General features: G+C 43.6%; 2 protein-coding genes across 2 annotated transcripts in view; one reads left to right on the top strand and one right to left on the bottom strand.

The window, feature by feature from the left end:
- The first annotated feature begins 9,652 nt into the window (after positions 1-9,652).
- On the top strand, positions 9,653-11,240 carry LOC139459100 (uncharacterized). The gene is made up of 4 exons (XM_071240545.1): positions 9,653-9,681; positions 10,037-10,153; positions 10,769-10,849; positions 11,138-11,240. Exons 1-4 carry the CDS (start codon positions 9,653-9,655, stop codon positions 11,238-11,240), a joined length of 330 nt encoding a protein of 109 aa, XP_071096646.1.
- A 4,662-nt stretch (positions 11,241-15,902) lies between these two features.
- Positions 15,903-24,978, bottom strand: part of LOC139459787 (tudor domain-containing protein 5-like) — a 76,072-nt gene continuing 66,996 nt past the window's right edge. The window contains exons 19-22 of the mRNA XM_071241453.1: positions 23,777-23,880; positions 22,110-22,258; positions 19,277-19,326; positions 15,903-18,042 (exon numbers count right to left, since the gene is read on the bottom strand). Coding sequence (XP_071097554.1) covers positions 17,329-18,042; positions 19,277-19,326; positions 22,110-22,258; positions 23,777-23,880 — 1,017 coding nt within the window. The 3' untranslated portion in view covers positions 15,903-17,328. The remainder of the gene's footprint in view (positions 18,043-19,276; positions 19,327-22,109; positions 22,259-23,776; positions 23,881-24,978) is intronic.

Below are 24,978 nucleotides of genomic sequence, written 5' to 3'. Positions count from 1 at the left end.
CTTATGGCAATTCCATCACATCTTGTGTCACGTGCAGTCGTTACGTATGCTCCAACATAAGATAACTGTAGTTAATGAATCCCAGTACCGCTTTAAAAATGGTTCAGCAGTGACTAATATCCTTCCTTAACACCCGGTGTTCCCGTCTCATCAAAGGTGGAATGTGTGCATAGGTGTTACCACAAGATGGGGTGTTTCTCCCTCTACAATAACATGTTTCAACAGTCTCCAGTTTCGATCGGAAACACAGTCACATGATCACCAATCCTCATCCTACATATAGTCACATGTCTCCCAATTCCCATCCTACACTCAGTCACATGTCTCCCATCACCAACCTAGGTAGGGTATATACCAACAGAGCTACATGTTGTTGTATACAAGTCTAGGTAGGGTATATACCATCAGTGCTACATGTTGTTGTCTGCAAGTCTAGGTAGGGTGTACATCTGAGCTACATGTTGTATACAAGTCTAGGTAGGATGTAAACCATCAGTGCTACATGTTGTATACAAGTCTAGGTAGGGTATATACCATCAGAGCTACATGTTGTATACAAGTCTAGGTAGGGTATATACCATCAGAGCTACATGTTGTATACAAGTCTAGGTAGGGTATATACCATCAGAGCTACATGTTGTTGCATGCAAGTCTAGGTAGGGTATATACCATCAGAGCTACATGTTGTTGTATACAAGTCTAGGTAGGGTATATACCATCAGTGCTACATGTTGTTGTCTGCAAGTCTAGGTAGGATGTACATCTGAGCTACATGTTGTATACAAGTCTAGGTAGGATGTAAACCATCAGTGCTACATGTTGTTGTCTGCAAGTCTAAGTAGGGTGTATACCATCAGTGCTACATGTTGTTGTATACAAGTCTTGGTAGGGTGTATACCATCAGTGCTACATGTTGTTGTATACAAGTCTAGGTAGGGTGTATACCATCAGTGCTACATGTTGTTGTATACAAGTCTAGGTAGGGTGTATACCATCAGTGCTACATGTTGTTGTATACAAGTCTTGGTAGGGTGTATACCACCAGTGCCACATGTTGTTGTATGCAGGTCTAGGAAGGGTGTACATCAGGGCTACATGTTGTTGTATGCAGGTCTAGGAAGGGTGTACATCAGAGCTACATATTGTTGTATGCAGGTCAAGGAAGGGTGTACATCAGGGCTACATGTTGTTGTATGCAGGTCTAGGAAGGGTGTACATCAGAGCTACATGTTGTTGTATGCAGGTCTAGGAAGGGTGTACATCAGGGCTACATGTTGTTGTATTCAGGTCTAGGAAGGGTGTACATCAGGGCTACATGTTGTTGTATACAAGTCTTGGTAGGGTGTACATCAGAGCTACATGTTGTTGTATGCAGGTCTAGGAAGGGTGTACATCAGAGCTACATGTTGTTGTATACAGGTCTAGGAAGGGTGTACATCAGAGCTACATGTTGTTGTATGCAGGTCTAGGAAGGGTGTACATCAGAGCTACATGTTGTTGTATGCAGGTCTAGGAAGGGTGTACATCAGAGCTACATGTTGTTGTATGCAGGTCTAGGAAGGGTGTACATCAGAGCTACATGTTGTTGTATGCAGGTCTAGGAAGGGTGTACATCAGGGCTACATGTTGTTGTATTCAGGTCTAGGAAGGGTGTACATCAGGGCTACATGTTGTTGTATACAAGTCTTGGTAGGGTGTACATCAGAGCTACATGTTGTTGTATGCAGGTCTAGGAAGGGTGTACATCAGAGCTACATGTTGTTGTATTCAGGTCTAGGAAGGGTGTACATCAGAGCTACATGTTGTTGTATTCAGGTCTAGGAAGGGTGTACATCAGGGCTACATGTTGTTGTATTCAGGTCTAGGAAGGGTGTACATCAGAGCTGCATGTTGTTGTATACAGGTCTAGGAAGGGTGTACATCGGAGATACATGTTGTTGTATGCAGGTCTAGGAAGGGTGTACATCAGAGCTACATGTTGTTGTATTCAGGTCTAGGAAGGGTGTACATCAGGGCTACATGTTGTTGTATTCAGGTCTAGGAAGGGTGTACATCAGGGCTACATGTTGTTGTATACAAGTCTTGGTAGGGTGTACATCAGAGCTACATGTTGTTGTATGCAGGTCTAGGAAGGGTGTACATCAGAGCTACATGTTGTTGTATGCAGGTCTAGGAAGGGTGTACATCAGAGCTACATGTTGTTGTATTCAGGTCTAGGAAGGGTGTACATCAGAGCTACATGTTGTTGTATACAGGTCTAGGAAGGGTGTACATCAGAGCTACATGTTGTTGTATGCAGGTCTAGGAAGGGTGTACATCAGAGCTGCATGTTGTTGTATACAGGTCTAGGAAGGGTGTACATCAGAGCTACATGTTGTTGTATGCAGGTCTAGGAAGGGTGTACATCAGAGCTACATGTTGTTGTATGCAGGTCTAGGAAGGGTGTACATCAGGGCTACATGTTGTTGTATTCAGGTCTAGGAAGGGTGTACATCAGGGCTACATGTTGTTGTATACAAGTCTTGGTAGGGTGTACATCAGAGCTACATGTTGTTGTATGCAGGTCTAGGAAGGGTGTACATCAGAGCTACATGTTGTTGTATGCAGGTCTAGGAAGGGTGTACATCAGAGCTACATGTTGTTGTATTCAGGTCTAGGAAGGGTGTACATCAGGGCTACATGTTGTTGTATTCAGGTCTAGGAAGGGTGTACATCAGAGCTGCATGTTGTTGTATACAGGTCTAGGAAGGGTGTACATCAGAGCTACATGTTGTTGTATGCAGGTCTAGGTAGGGAGTATACCATCAGAGTTACATGTTGTTGTATATATACACGTGGTCTCCGCACCGTGTATGACATCAAGGTAATACATTGTTTATGCGTATCTAGGTAATCAAGGTAACATGTAGTTGTCTTTGTCGACTCGGGTTGTGGAATTCAAGTTTTTGGGTCTTGAGACAATTCATATAAAACAAAATCGAACACATTGTCGATCATAATACACTTAATGTCTATGTTGACGGCCATTTATAAACAAACATCGCCCTGGTCAAGAACAAAACTACCTTTAGTTCTATACGTACTTTTTAACGAAAAGCTACCAAATCTCTCGTATATAAATACAATATTTTTCTTCTTATCAAAGTTTTGCCCATGGCACCGTTGTAGTAAAACATATCCGTGAGCCTTCTGAATCTTCTGCGCATGATCGGACCCTGCTTGTGCCTGACGTTTTTCGTCATTTTTGTTTTGTCTTTCAATTAAATGATATAACAAATGTTCCATCAACACCAGGTCGGATTTAACTGACTTTGTAGTTAAGTTGTCAACATTGAATAATGTACCATAATGTAGGCCAAGCAAGAGGAAGCATTGCACACCAACAGTGAGATGTAAAATTTAAGACCAACATGACTTTTGTTAATATTGAAGAATAACCGTGTTGACAATGAACGTTTACATGAGAAGATGTACACACATTGAGGAAAATATACTCGTTATAGTTAGGCGCAGGGGTTTAATTTGGTTTCCAGTGTGTTGAATGTGTCCCGAGGTGTTCCATGTAAAGAGCATGGCGTGTTTCACGAGAAGTCCGTGCTCGACATGTCCATCTACAGATTCCATTGTTTTAAGGGTTGCAATTTGACAAAAGGATAGCCCATGTATTCTCTCTCAGTTGATTGATACTAGATACCCATAAGGCCGCGGGCACGGGCTTGTTGGCTTAATTGGTGTCAATGGGTCAGTGTATAACACTGATACTTCCACGGATGCATCACCGTTGTCGTTCATCGCATCGTTCTGTTCGCTACATTTATTCGCTTTCCATCATGTTCAACTTTCTACGTACTTTTGTACAACCTTCAGCCCAGGCGCCTCCGTCTCGACAGGCCACTCCACGAGCAACTCTTCAGGTCCAACAGGACACTACTCCGGCATCCTCCAGGGCAACATCATCGTCGTCGTCGTCGTCAACGCCTTTTGCCACCCCGAGGGTGACCACGCCCTTCGTCACACCAGCCGGGTGTAGACAGGCAGCTAGAGAACGGCATCGGGGGCGACTCCAGTGGATGTAAGTAAACACATTAACTTCATAGAGTTCATCCTCTTCAACCAACGTCTCGATACCCGTTCTACTTGACATGCTTACTGCGTATGTCATTGATGTAATCGTTCATGTCTGAATCTATTTATTTTTGTTACGTTTCTGAGTGAGCGGATTCCAGCAATATCACGGCGGGGAAGGTTCTAACCTAAGTCGTTTTGCGTGTCAGGCGAACACTTTACTCGTTACGCTACCCCAGCGTTCCAAAGTCTGTGATTCAGTTTTCTTGTACCATCAACGGTATGGTGTATGAAATCAGGTCTGCTGGGCAATATTTTGTTACGGTCACCATGTGCTATCCTATATATTGATTTGGTTGAACTCTTTGTTTTTGTAGCAATATATACATGACCATGTCCTATCCAGTTGTTGTTTAACTTGCTTGTAAAATGTACCAACATATACACCAAAACGTCGCGTTGAAAGTGAAAAGGAAGTTTGATGTACTGTCATAGCACGGGGTTTTCTACAGTTCTGGTCATGAACACAACTATGACAGCTGTATCAAAAACATCACCATGGAATAAACCGTCCCTTGATTGTTTCATTGTTAGCAAACCATCACGCATGGTTGTCTACTTTCCTTTCCCCGACAGTATGTGTAGGTTCATTGTTTGGGCAATATTTGACATTTATGTTTGACAGGTTTCTGAATCCGCCGAATTGTTGAAAGCCCGAGGTGAAAACCGGAAATTACAGGAGGAAATCAGGGAACTAAAAGAAGAAAACCGGCGTCTGAAAGGAAATGTAAGTCAACCACAATAAATATGTTTAGTTTTAACGTCGCCTTCATCAGTCCTTTATGTTTGTGATTGCGTGGCACCACGATGTTGGAGGTGGGCCCAAAGTGGATGCGTATCCCGTCTGCACCAGGATGTAACGGCGTCTTAAACTGCAAGTCTATTACTGTAGCTATCAGATGTTCAAATGTATCCGTTCTCGGAACTTCAACACAGGTCATTGATGAGATATCAAGAACGAATAGGTCTATATTTAAAACGACTGATTTGTATATACATAAAAAGTCCAATATAATACTACTCAAAAGAAGTAAAAGAACATCCGACCCATATGTCCACAGATAACCTGTCATGCCATGACTTTGGTGCTCTTTCACTTCTTATATGTAGTCAGGAGATGATCATTGGAGAAAGTCGAAAGTGAGACGTTAGATGATGTGACGTCCATGCACGATTATTTCAGTCATTTGTTTTATATTCAGTTCATTACTATCTTAGACTAACATATAGTCTCTGAAATGAACATATCATACAGAAAATAAAAATCTAATAAAAAGGGAGCCCAGTGATTCTCTTCATTTTCCTGATACTGCAGTAATCTAGACTTGCCAAACATTATAGACTTGCATGGGCTGTAGTTGATATAAATGTATCAGGGTCTGTAAGACAGACTATTACTATCTAGGCGTTGTGTTGTCTTCTGGAGCTATAGGTGTTGATATGTGTGGGAAGGGGGATATGATGTTTTATAATATGGTAAAGATCAATCTCCATGACAATAAAACATGTCCCATGGGTTCATAACAGCTGTGATTGCCGTCAATCTGATCCCTTGTGCATACATATATCACGCAATATAACACGCATTCCCTTTGTTTAGCTTACCGCTGATGACATCGACGATGGCATCGTCATCCGCCTCGGCATCGCCATCCGCCTCAGCAACGTCTTCCGCAACGGCATCCACACCCAGACCCACACCCACACCCACACCCACACCCACAACCGCACCTGCATCAACATCGGCGACAGCATGAACCACGGTGATATTGGCGACCCCAGACGGTGCCATCAGTAAGTATGCTATTCAACTACTTAAAAATAACTGGCAGTCATTAAAGGCTCACTCATGTTGAAACTAAATCTCGCCATAAACCTGAATTGTTTGCTTTTAGCTCAAGTCAATGTTTTAAGGCTTCTTGACATATCATAATACTTTTTCTTAAACAGTTCCGCTTGTGAGTCATCTGCTACCTCATGCTGGTTGCTCGTTTGTCACTGGTCCGGATGACAGGCAGCCGTGATAGAGCTGGAATATTGCTGTCTGCGGCGTTAAACAACATTCACCCACTCACACAAGAACATTTATATATATGAATATATATAATAATGTAATAATAATAAATAAAATAAGAAAGTTGCATTTACTTTTTAAAATAGTTAAAAAAATGTCATTGCCAGAGAAAATTGAATAAAATATAATAATTTATAGGTCAAGAAAACTTCTTATAAATACTAAAGGGGAAAACGGATCTGATAGGTTTCACTTGAAACTGAAAATAGTTTTTTTATTGCATAACTTGCCACACACTATCCCTTATCACAACTATTAAGTAATCTTATGTCATTAGCAGCTATTAATACAACATATAATTATACGCAGTCATGAATGTTGTTCATTTATATTTTCAATGACTTTTCTCACTCAGAAACATATACCTGACGAGGCCAGGCAAAGAACAGAACGGAGAAACCAACGCCAGGTCAGGCGAAAAAGGCAACAACAACAGCGCCAACAGCAACGAGGGCAACAAACACAGTCATACCAGGAGTTGCTACGTCTTCTGGACGAAGCACAGAGGACTTCCGTGAGTTGCATTTAGTCTTTAGTTTCTTTTTTGAAACAAATAATATACCGAATTTGATTGAAACCCAGTACCCATTTATTGTGGGTCGTTGCTTATGTAAGCCACAAGTAACATAGTCGACCTGAAGATGTAAGTTGCCTTTAACTGAGACACGTTACAACTGCAACAGTCCAGCACTCACTTCAGGGAGAACATCACTATAGCTTTGTGTCCTCTGTAGATTGTGTCTTGGACAGGAGAAGAGGGTCTAAGTATTGTTTTCTTTCATTGTAGAGGGGCCGAGTGCCAAAACCAGCTGGAGTTCTCCAGATGGCGCTGGGAGGAGTGGAGAGTAAGTGGACCGTCATGTGTGTATGTCATCTTTGATCCAGTTCTCGCATTTTGAAAGGGAGGTAATCCATCATATCACCAACTCCCCCACCCAACATACTGCTGGAATATACTTAATACATATAAGTTACATTGTTCCCCGTTCAGTTTGCCCTAATGTCAACTACTTCTACCCATTATATATTACCCCAGGAGATTCTCGGGGAGGAAAGGCACTCCCAATACATCATGCTTTGAGTGCGGTTTAAAGCAGATGAAATGGTACACAATGCATGTATGTTTATTCTAACAATTGAATGCTTTGAATAGCTTGTTAGCAGGACACGTGTTAATCTGCAGCCGTTTCACGTAGAATTGTCGAAGAATTAACTAGACAGATGCTATTTTATCTAAAATTAGTTTTACTGCAACAGCTGTTATTTTATAAATGTTAACGAAACACTTTTCTGTTCACTCCAGGTGTCGTCACAAAGTATCAAGATGATTTCATCAGACAGGCGTTAGACAGTTGACAGTCATCCCAAGTCCTGTCCCCAGTCCTGTTCAGCTTAAGGAATAATCCTCAGTCGCCCTTCTGTTGCCAGACATCCTCAGTCGTTCTACTCAGTTGCCAGATATCCTCATTAGCCCTACTCTGAACCCAGCCACCCAGTCATCCTCGGTTACCCGACTGTTACTCTAGACAGCCTCAGTCGCACTATTCTGTTGCTATGCAGTCTCAGACGCCCTATTGTTGCCGGCCTGCCTCAGACGCCCTACTGTTGCCAGCCAGTCTAAGACGTCCTACTCTGTTGCCAGCCAACCAGCCCGAGTCGCCCTACTCTGTTGCCAGCCCGAGTCGCCCTACTCTGTTGCCAGCCCGAGTTGCCCTACTCTGTTGCCAGCCCGAGTTGCCCTACTCTATTGCCAGCCCGAGTTGCCCTACTCTGTTGCCAGCCCGAGTCGCCCTACGCTGTTGCCAGCCCGAGTTGCCCTACTCTGTTGCCAGCCCACGTCGCCTGAGTCGCCCTACTGTTGCCAGCCAACCAGCCAGCCTCAGCAACCACGTCAACTAGGTGTTTCTCCGCTACATACGGTAAGTAGAACTTCATTCAATTTTAGTTCAAGATGTAAATGATGTTATTTCTATGTAAAACATAGAACAAGTGTCCATTATCGAAACTATTGTGCAACTCAAATGGAATTATCTACGTTTTAAAAAGCCACTGTTTTATTCTGTTCAACAAAATATTCTTTCTTCTTCAGGTTTGGTACAGTCAATGTTACATTCCCTAACACCTGCCAATTACATCGCTTCATGTGCAGGAATTATACTTCATTTCTATACCCATGTTCCGACTAAGGGCAGGCTACAGAGGTTATTTTTCTGTTGGAATATTTGAACGAAGTGGATATGTACATGTTCATTGCTTCCTATAATGTACCAGATAACGAAGGTATCTCAGCACCGTATTTTGGCCGTATGAACATATTTTCATGTTTAATTCAGTTTCACCTCAACATGTTGGTGCCTCAGTTTACAACGTAAACGTTCTACCTACACAGCAATACCTTGGAATCAATAGTTTACTGTTAATAGCAGCTATTGTACTCGTGCTCGCCTTATGTCACTACTGCCCACTTGGGCAACGCACATAGTGCTTACATCGCCCATAAGCGTTACATACAGTCATGATTTTCTGGACGATCGTCCACTTACAACACCTGGATGGGCATGTGTACTTCCTGATGACTCGGCGGCTTCAAGGTGTTGAGGGGTGTTTTATGTTTCATGGCTCATTTTCCTACCTGAAACACCCGCCAACACCTTCTAGTTGAACGGTGACTCGGTTGTATTCACAAGCATCTTCTCGGGTAGTGGTATTTCGTTAGCGTCTAGACCGCCTCCGTGGTCTAATGGTAGAGCGTCCGCCCCGAGAGCGGAAAGTCCGGAGTTCGATCCCCGGCCGCGTCATACCAAAAGACGTTAAAAGATGGTACTTGTCTGTCGCTCTGCATTAAGGGGCTAAAACAAGTACTGGTCGCCTCGGAGTCAGTATATTGTGTCTGAGTGGGGTATTCATGTTAAACTGCGGCATGGTATCTCAGTGTGCTAGCACTAAAAATCGGCATTAGTTCGGACTAGTACAAGCAGCCACACACACATATACATGCATGCACGTCGCTATAAAAGTGCAATAATCTTAGACGCGACGTTAAACCCCATTTCACCTCACCTAGTTGGGGTCTTTAGACAGTGACGTTTTCGAAGGATTATAAAGCAGAAAGGTTTACGTACTTTAAAATGAGTAGCTCGTATCACACGAGTATTTCTTGTATAGTATTATTTACCCTTGGCTATGGCATCAATTTATTTCAAATAGTATTTTCGACACTTGAAATTAAAGACGGAGTATATTCCTAGCCATGTTCGATATCATTGGCATTATGAGGGGTAGCGTCGGGGCCCGTCTGTGAATGACGTCATGATGTGCTATATGAGCAATACTACCCCAGTGGACCTACTGCTGGATACACTGTATGTCTGAGCTGGAGGACGGTCCTCGTCTGATGTCACCGCCCCTGATCACACCACATACCACGTGATCTCAAGTCAACCACAAAGATGGATGCATCTTCAGCGCAATAAATTCACAGGGTGAGTTTCAAACTTTATACTTTAGTTGATGTTTGAAAGGCATGTATCTTAATTACAGTAAACTACGGTTATAACGAACACGCTTATAACGAACTGACGGATATAACGAACTAGCTTTTGAGTACTATTTGCTGTATATATGCTTATAACGAATTACGGTTATAACGAACTAAAATGAGTAGTCCCTTTGAGTTCGTTATAACCGTAGTTTACTGTATATCTTAAATTTATTCGTAGATACAGGGCATGCCATCTGTATTTTCTTTTCCAGAACATTCCTCTGGTCTACACTATTCTAAATGACTGTTCCTGGTGTATATGAAATTAGATCTCATCACAATGTCTTCATGTACAGGTCGCATTACAACAGCCCGATGCCACTGCCATTTGACTGCATCAGAGACCACGTGATGGGTACACAGATTCCAAGTCCATTAAGATGGATGTATTTTCAACACAACAAATTCATAAGGTGAGTTTCAAATTATGTACTTTATTTTCTTATATGAGGTATCAACCTTATGAACAGCCTTTTGAAGGACGTTAATACGATGTACAAGCTTTACAAATAGTTACCCGTATTTGAATAATGACTCCCTGAATACAATTCGACCTCAGCCATGTCGAACAAGTTTATTTATGAAAAGGGGGGTTATTTTTTTGTTTTTCTCGGATATTCTCACAATTCCCGATTATATCAACCTTTTCTCACAGTGTCGATTGTCATATCTTGCCCACTTTGGGATGCGATCCTTCGGCCATCGCGCTTATCGACTTTGCCCAGCTTATTGGAAACAACTAACTGGATACGTCCCTATAAAAAGTAACGTCGTCCGATTTACGACGCCATGTTGCGAGGCCATGTTCGAATCTCCAGAAATGACGTCATGATAGAACAATGATTTATTGTGAAATAAATCAATGCTTCCTTCTTCATTGTTCTTTGCGATATATCGTGTAGCTATCTTATTTTTCATTTTTGAAAATTATGCATCTTAATTGTATCTCTGTAGGCATCTTACCTGTGGTTTCTATTCCTTTCCATTCCATATGACTCAACATCTAATCACAATGTGTATGTGAACAGGTCCCATTACCGCAGCTGTAACCTACTCGTGACTCCCACGCCTGACTCTCCTGTCAACTACACAAATGCTTATGAACAATGGTGAGTATCTGAATGCTGAGTTATACAAACAATGAATCGATACAAACATCTGTAGAATATACAAGATTCTGTTGAAAATGGGAAAGGAAAATCACTATAATAACTTGAGACAACAGTTGTCAAAAACGTATTTAGGCATAGCTGGATAGTATAACACAAATTATTCTTCACCTTTATACTGTCTTATTCAAATAATGTGCAAAATGTCCCCATGTATATAACAGAAACACGACTGTATGTTCAAACATCCATCCTCTGAATTAATATCAAGCAAACTTTGTCCAACAGGCTTTTCCTCCAAGTCTCAAGGTCAAGCTTCCCACCTCCGTATATGTATACGAACCCTCAACGACCAGATTGGACTTGTCGTAATGGACTTCTTACTCCGTGATGTATATCGGAACTCAAGGACTGGAGTGGACTAGTCTTGATCCCCTTCCTTACTCCGCGTAATCTCAAGGACTAACCCGTGAAGATACGGAATAAAATAGGTCTTAAGAGGCGAGGAACCGGTGGTCAGGTTCGCTGACTTGGTTGCTCGTTATGTCAATCACTAGATTGTCTGGTCCAGACTCGATTATTTAAAGACTGTCGTCATATAGCTGGAATATTGCTGAGTGCGGCGTTACACATCAAACAAAAATCTTAATTACTAGAGTTGGCCCTCTATGTTGACTGCATCAAGTCAGAATGTTGTACGTATTGCATTGTATACATACTCAAAGACTGGTGTGGACTGGGGGCCGTGATTCGCTGTGCAGATTTGTGTCCCTTGGGCACACCAGAAACCTATGATTGTGGGTTCGAATCCCGGTTCGCCCCGATTATGTTTCTAGGTTTGTCAGCCCCATTCCCGTACTCGTGGGTTTCACCGAAGTGGTAAACGTCTGAGACCTGCATCACTTTGGGCTTTCCTCCTACATTAAGCAGACACGCCGCGATATAACTGGAATACTGTTAAAAGTGGCGTTAAACCCAACTCACTCACTCACTGGAGTGGACGATTCCGAGGTAGAATAGGTCTTCAGCAACCCATGCTTGCCGTAAAAGGTGACTATGCCTGTCGTAAAAGGCAACTAACGGGATCGGGTGGTCAGGCTCGCTGACTTGGTTGATGCATGTCATCGATCCCAATTGTGTGGATCGATGCTAATGATATCAATCACTGGATTGTCTGGTCCAGACTCGATTATTTACAGACCGCCGTCATATAGCTGGAATATTGCTGAGTGCGGCATTAAACAACAAACCAACCAACCAACTGGAGTGGACTAAGGACCAGGTTGCATCACACCTGTGTTGGGTTGTGACGGGGAACACAGCACATCTATCAGTATTATCATTGTCAGTGCTGTTGTATAAATGTGGTATAAGATCACCGACACCCATCCTTGGTAACTGAATTTATTCTACAACAAGGTAGTGGACCTTCTCTTTCGTCAATTCAAATTTATGTTGGGTGGTATTAGAGTGGACAGTATTACATAACGCCATTACCACATCTTAACTGCTAGGAAAATAATCATTGGATTCTGAAACATGTTTATATTACATTTTCTCTCGGTCTCTGTCAGGAGGGTGGCTATATACAGGCGTAGTTGAGCCATGCTACCCTGGATATATTCAGCCAAGTGACATTCTAAATAAGCATATTCAAAAATTAAAGCAAACGTAAATATTTGAATTTCACTAAGTGTTTTGAATTTCTAAGCTCAGTTTTTTATTGCTGTGGGTTAACGTTGGGTTCCGCCATGTTAGTGGTGTTTACAGTTCAGGAGAATGGATATATACAGATGTGGTTGAGCCATGCTGCTCTGGATGTATTCATTTGACAACCTTCCTAACAAGCCAAGGGGTTCTCCATAGTATCGGTACACACTGGGATACCTAGCCTTAGCCAACTTTGTAGACCAGCGGTCCTTTACAGGTCCGGTTCATATTCTACCGCTGTCAGTGTAAATACCAATACAAGTGATACTAATATTGATTATAGTGATGATTGTATTTCATATATTATAGCCATTCACACATGTTTTGTGTATTCCCAGTGTACTTTACAATATTACGTTTAGCCTCACAAAATCGTGAGGTTGTATGGTTGCCTTGTGGTTAAAGTGTTTTCGCCTCCAAGCCTAAGAGACCCGTGAAGATTCGTTGTAGAATAGATCTTTAACCCATGCTTGCCGTAAGAGGCGACTAACGGGATCGGGTGGTCAGGCTCGCTGACTTGGTTGATGCATGTCATCGACCCCAATTGCGTGGATGGGGTTGCCCAGTCGTCTGAGGCGCCGCGATTCGCCAGAAACCTATGATTGTGGGTTCGAATCCCGACTCGCCCCGATTATGTTTCTAGGTTTGTCAGCACCATACCCGTGCTCGTGGGTTTCACAGAAGTGTTAAACGTATGAGACCTGCATCACTTCGGGCTTTCCTCCCACATTAAGCTGACACGCCGCGATATAACTGGAATACTGTTAAAAGCGGAGTTAAACCCAACTCACTCACTCACTCATGATGTTCAGATAGATTTGTATACTGCTTAACGCGGCCTTACCCCCTCAGATGTATGTTTGTCTGTACAGTGCCTCCATCTCAACTTGATGATTGTATTCTCACCCTGTTAGTACAAACCTGATTGAGAGCAGCGTTTAAGAAAAAACGACTGTAAATGTGTATTCATTGTCTTTGTTCATACTTATTGGAAAATATTTTTAATAAAATTTTGAAATGAACAATATAGTGTTATGTTGTCACCGTAACAAGGGCAATTGGGAATGTTGGTTTGAGGCACCGCAATTGGCTGATGCGTCCATTAGATGTGATCGTGGGTTCTAATCCCTGATTCACCCCGATGGCGATTTATGGTTTGTCGACACCATTCTATCATAGCACTACAAGGACACAAGTCACATTAACACGGTCCTCAGACATATTTGCAGCAACTAATCAAGTAAGTAAATCATTACATAGGCCCTTTCTCCATGTGATGGCAAAAGTTCTCAACATAGAAACAAAATATTTCTTCATGCTTTCATTCTAAAAGGTTCAATGAGAGTGTAAAGTAAAATCAGAATACCTCACGTACATATTACCTTTAGCCAGTGGTAAATCTGATTCGAGGTCTGCTAAACTAGCTACATGTAAACAACACACACTACTCCACTTGGAGACATTGGGGCGATGTTATAAATAGTTCTCAGAAGAAATAATGTAGTGCTGAATGTCTTGTGGCATACGGAAGGTGCAATTGACATGTTTCTTAGTTAAGTTCAGCTCTACTTTAATCAAGGTTGCAGGTTTACGACAGCATCTTTGCTTGATTTAGAAAATGCCGGTCCGAGGCATTTAAGGCTTTAGTGAAATCCCCATAGATCAATGCACAAAAGAAGCAGTGGGACAATACAATACAAATATATCAACACTCGTTGATAAAAGTGGAAAAAATCCTCGGCAAGCCATGGAGTTTTCCCACTTTTATCAACTCGTGTTGATATATTTGATATCAAAAGACACTCGAGTGAGATTGTCTATATCAAGCTAAATCAATGGAAGCTTCTGATAATATATTACGCTTATCTGTTTATTGCCCTTTTTGCAGAGAAGTAGTTATGAAAGAAAAGATTGTAAGAAGTGATTCAGAATGGTATGATGTCCTCACAACTAGTTTAACATGCGATGCAGTAGTCAATTCGACTTTTGAGAAATTATCGAAACTGCGAATAGGTTATCCGTGGTACGGGTTGCCCAGTCGTTTCAGGCACTGCTGTGAAGATGTTGCGTCCCATAGGCTCATTGATTCGAAACCCAGATTTGGCCTGATTATTTTTCTTGGTTTGTCAGCATCGTGACCGTTGGTTGCATCACGTTGGCCCTTCTCCCATATCAAGCGGACACGTCAGGATATAACTGTAATACAACCTGGTGTCAAACCAAAGTTAACAACACGATCTGGGCCAGTATAGGTCTTCAGCAACCAATGCTGGCCGTAAAAGGCGACTATGCTTGTCTGACTGGGTTGATGCATGTCATCATATCCGAATAATAATATTCCAGTCTGGACAAGACAATCCAGTGATTGACATCATGATTCTAAAGTTGAAACATGGGCCGTCTGCTGCCAGTGTCAAAATCCAGGTTGCACCTTAGTCCCATACATTCAAACGTTGAAACATTGGCCGTCTGCTGCCAGTGTCAAAAACCAAGTTGCACCTTAGTCCCATACATTTAAAAGTTGAAACATTGGCCGTCTGCTGCCAGTGTCAAAAAACCAATTTGTACCTTAGTCCCATACATTTAAAAGTTGAAACATTGGCCGTCTGCTGCCAGTGTCAAAAACCAAGTTGCACCTTAGTCCCATACATTTATCAAAGTTGAAACATTGGCCGTCTGCTACCAGTGTCAAAAACCAAGTTGCACCCTCATCCCTTACATTCAAAAGTTGAAACATTGGCCGTCTGCTGCCAGTGTCAAAAACCAAGTTGCACCCTGGTCCCATACATTCAAAAGTTGAAACATCGGCATCTGCTGCCAGTGTCAAAATCCAGGTTGCACCCTGGTCCCATACATTCAAAAGTTGAAACATGGGCCGTCTGCTGCCAGTGTCACATAATCATCTCAATAACGCATTGCTATAAAATGTGAGAGGAACATCTTGAATTTCCCAGTTTGATGATGCCAAGTGTAAGAAGGCATGTTACAGGGATTAGTCATGTAGTACGTAAATACTAGTACACTTTACAGGTACTGTGTGTCTTCAAAGATCGATTTTGTGAGGACAAGTAAGGGTTAGTCAGTTTGAAATGTTTCTAGACAATATCAGGTTGCATTTATCAATAATTGGTTGAACTTGTGCATGTTTTATACAGCCAAATTGAGCCATGACAGGGCCCTGTAAAATATGTTAGGACCAGACTATCCAGTGATTCAGTTTGGGAGCAACAATCTTTGTCATCAATGTATGAAGACATGTAAAAGAATGTGTGAACAAACACTTGTATCAGTTATTTTAAAAAACAGGTTTATTGCCAATATACACATATAGTAAACCTTCAGACTTGATGAAACACAATGAACAATATTTCAAAATGAACATAAATTTGCATACATCGCACAGGTTGAAATAATGGCTTGATAATTACATAGTAACAAAAGGAAATCCAACCAACTGTTCTAAAGAAATAAACATAAATGATAAATATTTATCCACCTAATACTCTTAGGTAATACACAGTATGTTGAAAGATTGAAGGGATAAATCCTCGACCAATCACAGCGAACTAATTCAAATACAAACAGAAGAAAGATAGAGCCTGAAATTCATCCTAACAACCTTTATGAAAGAACATAATTGGATACAAGAAATAGCAGAGGCTATGAAACTATGAAGATCCAACATAGAAAACCTGTGACTGGGCATGTGATTTGATCACAGCTAAATCACATCCATTCTACTGGACTATAGTTTCTAAAACTCAGTATTTATGTTTTTCTGTAAAACTTGTTATTAGCAGGGCTTACACTAAAGAATATAATGACTGATAATGATGTATAACTTGACAATGGTGTATACAATGCCCTCAACTACAGCACTTTAAGAGCACCATTGACCAATCAGAAAGGTATAACATTAGGATCCAATAGAAAGCTTATATTTTGTCAACTGGAGCTTTCTAGGCATCAATGTGATCAAAAGCCTTTCACTAGACTAATGATGTTTTTGTCACAATAATTGCACATACGCAACATTTTAAGCAATATCAATATCCGACACAGGATGTTCACACACCAATGACATTTACATACCAATAACTGTTGTGTTACCTTCACCAAGCATCCGCATACCTTCCTGAACTTGCATAACATAAAGTATTATACTGCATTATTATATTTGACCAAACAGTCCTATTCTCAATGCTGCAGAAATGCAAACACAAAATGTTGAGGAGTCTGACTTTCACAACACTTTAAATATATACCTTGCCTGTATACTTAATTAACGTTTTTTACTGCTTACAAGGAGTACCATATATGATTGTATGACAAGACAAGACAAGACTGCCAAGCAGAGATAGAAAAGTCAAGCCAGATTGGACATTCCAGTCACAAATGCCCTTGTGTCATGTCATTAGTTCTCAATGCCAGTGTTGCTGCCTATAGCAAGATTGTCCAACCGACAAGACTCCAGTCTGTTGGGAAGCCAGGCTGCACTTCCAAGATCCAGTGGTAAGATTGTCCAACAGACAAGACTCCAGTCTGTTGGGAAGCCAGGCTGGACTTCCCAGATCCAGTGGTAAGATTGTCCAACCGACAAGACTCCAGTCTGTTGGGAAGCCAGGCGGGACTTCCCAGATCCAGTGGTAAGATTGTCCAACCGACAAGACTCCAGTCTGTTGGGAAGCCAGGCTGGACTTCCCAGATCCAGTGGTAAGATTGTCCAACAGACAAGACTCCAGTCTGTCAGGAAGCCCTACTCTGTTTTGTCACTGGTTTCCAAAGCCATTGTTACCCCTTATGTTAAGATTGTCAAGCAGGGGTAGAAGCTCCGGCAGAAGAGTCATATTCTGAGGATTACTTGTCTGCCCAGAAGCTACACTGGACATTCCCAGTAGATTCTGCAGATTGCTCATGTTGGGCATTCCTTGAAGATCCCCCATGGTGGCTTGAGGAGCAGAGAGTCGTGGGTTGCTCGACACAGCTGGCACCTGCTGACCGGAGGTCATCAGTGCCTGAAGGTTGGGCATGGTCATCAGACCCTGGAGACCAGGCATTCCCATGGCTGGCATACCTGGGTTCATATTCGGAGACCTAACGTTCATGCTGGAGAGGCACGAGTTCACATTTTGACTACCCGTATTCATAGCACCAACATTTGGCAGGCCACCATTCACAAAGTTCTGTAGTCCTGGCAGAAGGGAGGTATTCTGTCCTCGTCCCAGGGCTGGCATCTGCATCATGTTATTTGACATCATGGGGAACATCATACTCATCATGGCGGGATCCAGGGCTTGCATGCTGGCTTGTGTTGCCATCATTGATTGGAGGAGCTGCTGTTGGTGCATCATGTTACTGGTATTTAGATTGGTGGTTGCCTGGGCGTTACTTGTATCTGTTGATGGTGTGGTGCTTATATTCTTCTGAGGTGAGACTGGGTTTACGATGAGTGGAGCCACGCGGTTTGTCTTGATATTCTTTTCCTGTGGAAACATAAAGGCACAAGTTGACTCCTGGGAACAAAGGATGTAAATACATGAATATTTAATTTCGTAATAGTTATCTTTTAAGTAGTAAATTATTTATTATATACTTCAATTTGAAAGACTGAGTTTTCCAAAGTTGAGAAAAGTGATATTTTCATTGCAGTGAACATAACACTTGATATTTCACTGCAGTGTACATAACACTTTGACAGAACTATTGTCATACAAGAGTAATGCAGATGGTCATTTATGGAGATAATATCGCTTCATTCCGTGTGTTATTTTCTTGAAAATGTTTTTATTATTAACTGTAAAATTTTCTCGCTTAACTCGTCAATCGAGACCCATTTTTGTTACTTGACCAGAGTGTATGTTTTGCTTTTTATCTAGGCCGGCGGGCCGTGGAAGATCTTTCTTGCCCATTCCCCTTGACATGGAGAGAAACGGCTATGCTAAGTAAGTAGTGTAACCTTAGGAAACAAAACAAAATGTAGACTACATCTCTATACTGACAAACAGATCTCCACTGTGTGGCAAGGCGAAAGAGAATGATGTGGCAGAGATTGACAAGTGATCAGGTCATGTACGGTAACAATGCATGAGATTACCGAGGCTGAATAGTTTTAAGAAGCTGGAATCATTGTTCAAGCACATTTCAACATAGGATTAAAGAAGAAAGTAGAAATGCATGGTTTGAGACAGGATAAGAATACAAATTAACATTTCTTTCAAAGCTTAAGTGAAAAAAACATTAAAAATGATTAGAAACAATTTTCTTTGATCACATTTGGCTTGTATTAAAAAAAATCAACTACAATACTTACTTAAGATTACAATTATAGAGTGAGTTAGGTTGGGATTAACAATGTTTTGAACAGTACTCCAGTTATATCCCAGCATGTCAGCCTACTGTGGAAGGAAAGCCCGAAGTGATGCAGGTTTCAAACGTTTCACTTTGGTGAAATCAACAAGCAAGTGTAGGGTGCTGACAAACCAAAAAACATAATTGGGGAGAACCGGGATTCAAACCCATGGTCATAGGTTCCTGGCATGCCCTAGGTATGCAACTCTGCACATCGAATTGCAGTACCTTAGCCAACTGGGCCGCCAGAGTCTCAAAATTACCATGAAATCACAACCATTTTCTGTGATGGAAATTATGTTGACCTTGTACTAGAAAAAGAGGTCATATCTTCTTCATGGGTTTGTGAGACTTTACTGCAATACTTACAGGTGACATGGCCACTTGTCCTTCTGATCTGCAACCTTTATCAAATGTTTCTGCAAAAAACGATTTTAGAATTATAATGACACGGATACAATAAAGAATTTTTAGTTCTTCATGTATTAAATGAAATGTTAACATCAAGGCCATACTGGCATCCACTTCTGTTTCCTAGAGTACATCTACCTGCAGTATGCACATACACACTCAGACAACTGACTACACCTACACCCACACCCACAACCAGACATCCACATCCACATCCACACCCTGACTACACCCACTTCCTGACTACACACACCTGCTGCATGTACATCCAAACCCTGACTACACCCACCTCCTGACTACACCCACCTGCTGCATGTACATCCACCTCCTGACGACACCCACCTGCTGCATGTACATCCTACTCCTGACTACACCCACCTGCGGCATGTACATCCTACTCCTGACTACACCCACCTGCTGCATGTACATCCACCTCCTGACAACACCCACCTGCTGCATGTACATCCTACTCCTGACTACACCCACCTGCTGCATGTACATCCTACTCCTGACTACACCCACCTGCTGCATGTACATCCACACCCTGACTACATCCACCTCCTGACGACACCCACCTGCTGCATGTACATCCACCTCCTGACGACACCCACACCCTGACTACACCCACCTCCTGACTACACCCACCTGCTGCATGTACATCCACACCCTGACTACACCCACCTCCTGACGACACCCACCTGCTGCATGTACATCCACCTCCTGACGACACCCACACCCTGACTACACCCACCTCCTGACGACACCCACCTGCTGCATGTACATCCACCTCCTGACAACACCCACACCCTGACTACACCCACCTCCTGACGACACCCACCTGCTGCATGTACATCCTACTCCTGACTACACCCACCTGCTGCATGTACATCCTACTCCTGACTACACCCACCTCCTGACTACACCCACCTGCTGCATGTACATCCACACCCTGACTACACCCACCTGCTGCATGTACATCCTACTCCTGACTACACCCACCTGCTGCATGTACATCCACCTCCTGACGACACCCACCTGCTGCATGTACATCCTACTCCTGACTACACCCACCTGCTGCATGTACATCCTACTCCTGACTACACCCACCTGCTGCATGTACATCCACCTCCTGACTACATCCACCTCCTGACGACACCCACCTGCTGCATGTACATCCTACTCCTGACTACACCCACCTGCTGCATGTACATCCACCTCCTGACTACACCCACCTGCTGCATGTACATCCTACTCCTGACTACACCCACCTGCTGCATGTACATCCTACTCCTGACTACACCCACCTGCTGCATGTACATCCACCTCCTGACTACATCCACCTCCTGACGACGCCCACCTGCTGCATGTACATCCTACTCCTGACTACACCCACCTGCTGCATGTACATCCACCTCCTGACTACACCCACCTGCTGCATGTACATCCTACTCCTGACTACACCCACCTGCTGCATGTACATCCTACTCCTGACTACACCCACCTGCTGCATGTACATCCACACCCTGACTACACCCACCTGCTGCATGTACATCCACACCCTGACTACACCCACCTGCTGCATGTACATCCACCTCCTGACTACACCCACCTGCTGCATGTACATCCTACTCCTGACTACACCCACCTGCGGCATGTACATCCTACTCCTGACTACACCCACCTCCTGACGACACCCACCTGCTGCATGTACATCCTACTCCTGACTACACCCACCTCCTGACGACACCCACCTGCTGTATGTACATCCACACCCTGACTACACCCACCTGCTGCATGTACATCCTACTCCTGACTACACCCACCTCCTGCATGTACATCCTACTCCTGACTACACCCACCTGCTGCATGTACATCCTACTCCTGACTACACCCACCTGCTGCATGTACATCCACCTCCTGACAACACCCACCTGCTGCATGTACATCCTACTCCTGACTACACCCACCTCCTGACTACACCCACCTGCTGCATGTACATCCTACTCCTGACTACACCCACCTGCTGCATGTACATCCACCTCCTGACAACACCCACCTGCTGCATGTACATCCTACTCCTGACTACACCCACCTCCTGACTACACCCACCTGCTGCATGTACATCCTACTCCTGACTACACCCACCTGCTGCATGTACATCCACCTCCTGACGACACCCACCTGCTGCATGTACATCCACCTCCTGACGACACCCACCTGCTGCATGTACATCCACCTCCTGACGACACCCACCTGCTGCATGTACATCCTACTCCTGACGACACCCACCTGCTGCATGTACATCCACCTCCTGACGACACCCACCTGCTGCATGTACATCCTACTCCTGACTACACCCACCTGCTGCATGTACATCCTACTCCTGACTACACCCACCTGCTGCATGTACATCCTACTCCTGACTACACCCACCTGCTGCATGTACATCCACACCCTGACTACACCCACCTGCTGCATGTACATCCTACTCCTGACTACACCCACCTGCTGCATGTACATCCACCTCCTGACAACACCCACCTGCTGCATGTACATCCTACTCCTGACTACACCCACCTCCTGACTACACCCACCTGCTGCATGTACATCCTACTCCTGACTACACCCACCTCCTGACTACACCCACCTGCTGCATGTACATCCACACCCTGACTACACCCACCTGCTGCATGTACATCCTACTCCTGACTACACCCACCTGCTGCATGTACATCCTACTCCTGACAACACCCACCTGCTGCATGTACATCCACACCCTGACTACACCCACCTGCTGCATGTACATCCAGCCCCAGTGTGGCCTCCACCTCCTCCATCAGCTCCTTGGTTTTACTGATCTGCATCTCCACCTCATGCAGCTGGTTGACATACTCCGACTCACTCCCTGTCACAGACAGCAGGCTCTGCAGAATACGCTTCCTGCAAAGTAGAACAATAACAATGAGTGTAGAAGACCAGTATGAAAACAAGTGATAGGGAGCCAAGATCCATACATTGGGATACCATGACATGTTATCCACCAGTCATACATTGAAACCACCTGATTTGTCAGTACGTGTGTCATGCAGGAAATACTATAGATTTGTTCTGCTCCAGATTCAACACAGGGAGACACACATGGACTACCAGAGATCTCTTCTGCTCCAGATTCCCCACAGGGAGACACACATGGACTACCAGAGATCTCTTCTGCTCCAGATTCCCCACAGGGAGACACACATGGACTACCAGAGATCTCTTCTGCTCCAGCTTCCCTACAGGGAGACACAAATGGACTACCAGAGATCTCTTCTGCCCGAGATTCCCCACAGGGAGACACACATGGACTACCAGAGATCTCTTCTGCTCCAGATTCCCTACAGGGAGACACACATGGACTACCAGAGATCTCTTCTGCTCCAGCTTTCCCACAGGGAGACACACATGGACTACCAGAGATCTCTTCTGCTCCAGATTCCCCACAGGGAGACACACATGGACTACCAGATATCTCTTCTGCTCCAGCTTCCCCACAGGGAGACACACATGGACTTCCAGAGATCTGTTCTGCTCCAGCTTCTCCACAGGGAGACACAAATGGACTACCAGAGATCTGTTCTGCTCCAGATTCCCCACAGGGAGACACACATGGACTTCCAGAGATCTGTTCTGCTCCAGCTTCTCCACAGGGAGACACACATGGACTACCAGAGATCTCTTCTGCTCCAGCTTCCCCACAGGGAGACACACATGGACTACCAGAGATCTCTTCTGCTCCAGATTCCCCACAGGGAGACACACATGGACTTCCAGAGATCTGTTCTGCTCCAGCTTCTCCACAGGGAGACACACATGGACTACCAGAGATCTCTTCTGCTCCAGCTTCCCCACAGGGAGACACACATGGACTTCCAGAGATCTCTTCTGCTCCAGCTTCCCCACAGGGAGACACACATGGACTTCCAGAGATCTGTTCTGCTCCAGCAAAGTAGAACAATAACAATGAGTGTAGAAGACCAGTATGAAAACAAGTGATAGGGAGCCAAGATCCATACATTGGGATACCATGACATGTTATCAACCAGTCATACATTGCAACCACCTGATTTGTCAGTATGTGTCATGCAGGAAATACTATAGATTTGTTCTGCTTCAAATTCCCCACAGGGAGACACACATGGACTACCAGAGATCTCTTCTGCTCCAGCTTCTCCACAGGGAGACACACATGGACTACCAGAGATCTCTTCTGCTCCAGCTTCCCCACAGGGAGACACACATGGACTACCAGAGATCTGTTCTGCTCCAGCTTCCCCACAGGGAGACACACATGGACTACCAGAGACACCCATAACTGCTCTTGATGAGCTGTTGTACATTTGTCTGTACTAGATGCACATTTGTGCGTCACGTACAATCCTGCATATAATATACATTATCAGTGTGTCCAAGGCTCACCTCTTGAACTGTAATGCCTGCAGGGTCAGCTTGAGTTCATCCACCCCCAACTGTGTCTCCTCCAACTCTCGCTGAATGTCTGCCTCCATATCTGCATCGTCACCCTGAAGACAACAGCTCACTCTTTTTCAATGGGGTCTTAATCAATACCAAACTATTTAATCATTTTAACTGTAGAGTGCTTGGGGTAGAAATGACATGTCTTTATACAGGGTGCAGCTGGTGAAACAAGGTCACCAATATTAGCCTTACAACTAGGTGTTTGTAAGTATTTGAAAAACAAAACAGTCCCTTTCTCATACAAACAAATACTTCCAGACCTTGACTTTAATCAAGTAAAATCTTAACACACACAAAAAAATACTTCCAAACCTTGACTTTGATCAAGATCCAACAATTGCCAAGTCTAAGGAATATACAAGTAAAAGTGCTACAGCTACTGGCGATTAATGGGTGTACGAGAATTGTTGTACTCCACTTTTAGCAATATTCCAGCTATATCACAGCGGGGTACACCAGAAAATGGGCTTCACGCTATGTACCCATGTGGGGAATCGAACCTGGCATGTCAGCTTAATGTGGGAGGAAAGCCCGAAGTGATGCAGGTCTCAGACGTTTACCACTTTGGTGAAACCCACGAGCATGGGTATGGTGCTGACAAACCTAGAAACGCAATCGGGGCGAACAGAAATTCGAACCCACAATCATAGGTTTCTGGCGTGCCCAAGGGACGCACACTGTAAAGCGAATCTTGGCGCCTTAGACGACTGGGCCACACGTGTCCCCTAGGCCAGTGTTAAGTGATGTGATGAGGGATGTAATGTCAAGTGTGAAACAAAGCCAAATGGTGGATAATTGGTCTAATTTATGTATCATAATGAAATTGCGATAATATAAGCTAAACAATCATGAATAGTCATATGCCCCGCCAATATGACAGGTCTGGTTTTGTGCAAGGCTTTAGCCCTCCAGAAACGAGCACTTCCACCATTTTCAGTCTAAGTCAAAGTCATTGCTATGGAAACTCGAAAACTAAGTTTTTCAAAAATCCCAAACTATCAAAAGGCACTAGTTTACCACTAGACCTATCAATAAGCCAAGTTTGGTGAAGAAATATTATACAGTTTTTAATATCTGCTCCAGAAAGGAGCAATACCACTTTTTTCAGCCTAAGTCAAAGTCATTGCGATGGAAACTCAAAA

The sequence above is a fragment of the Haliotis cracherodii genome, unplaced genomic scaffold (genome assembly GCF_022045235.1).
Source record: "Haliotis cracherodii isolate W230 unplaced genomic scaffold, xgHalCrac1.p SCAF_13, whole genome shotgun sequence".
Taxonomy (NCBI): domain Eukaryota; kingdom Metazoa; phylum Mollusca; class Gastropoda; order Lepetellida; family Haliotidae; genus Haliotis; species Haliotis cracherodii.
This window is presented reverse-complemented; position numbering and strand designations above follow the sequence as displayed.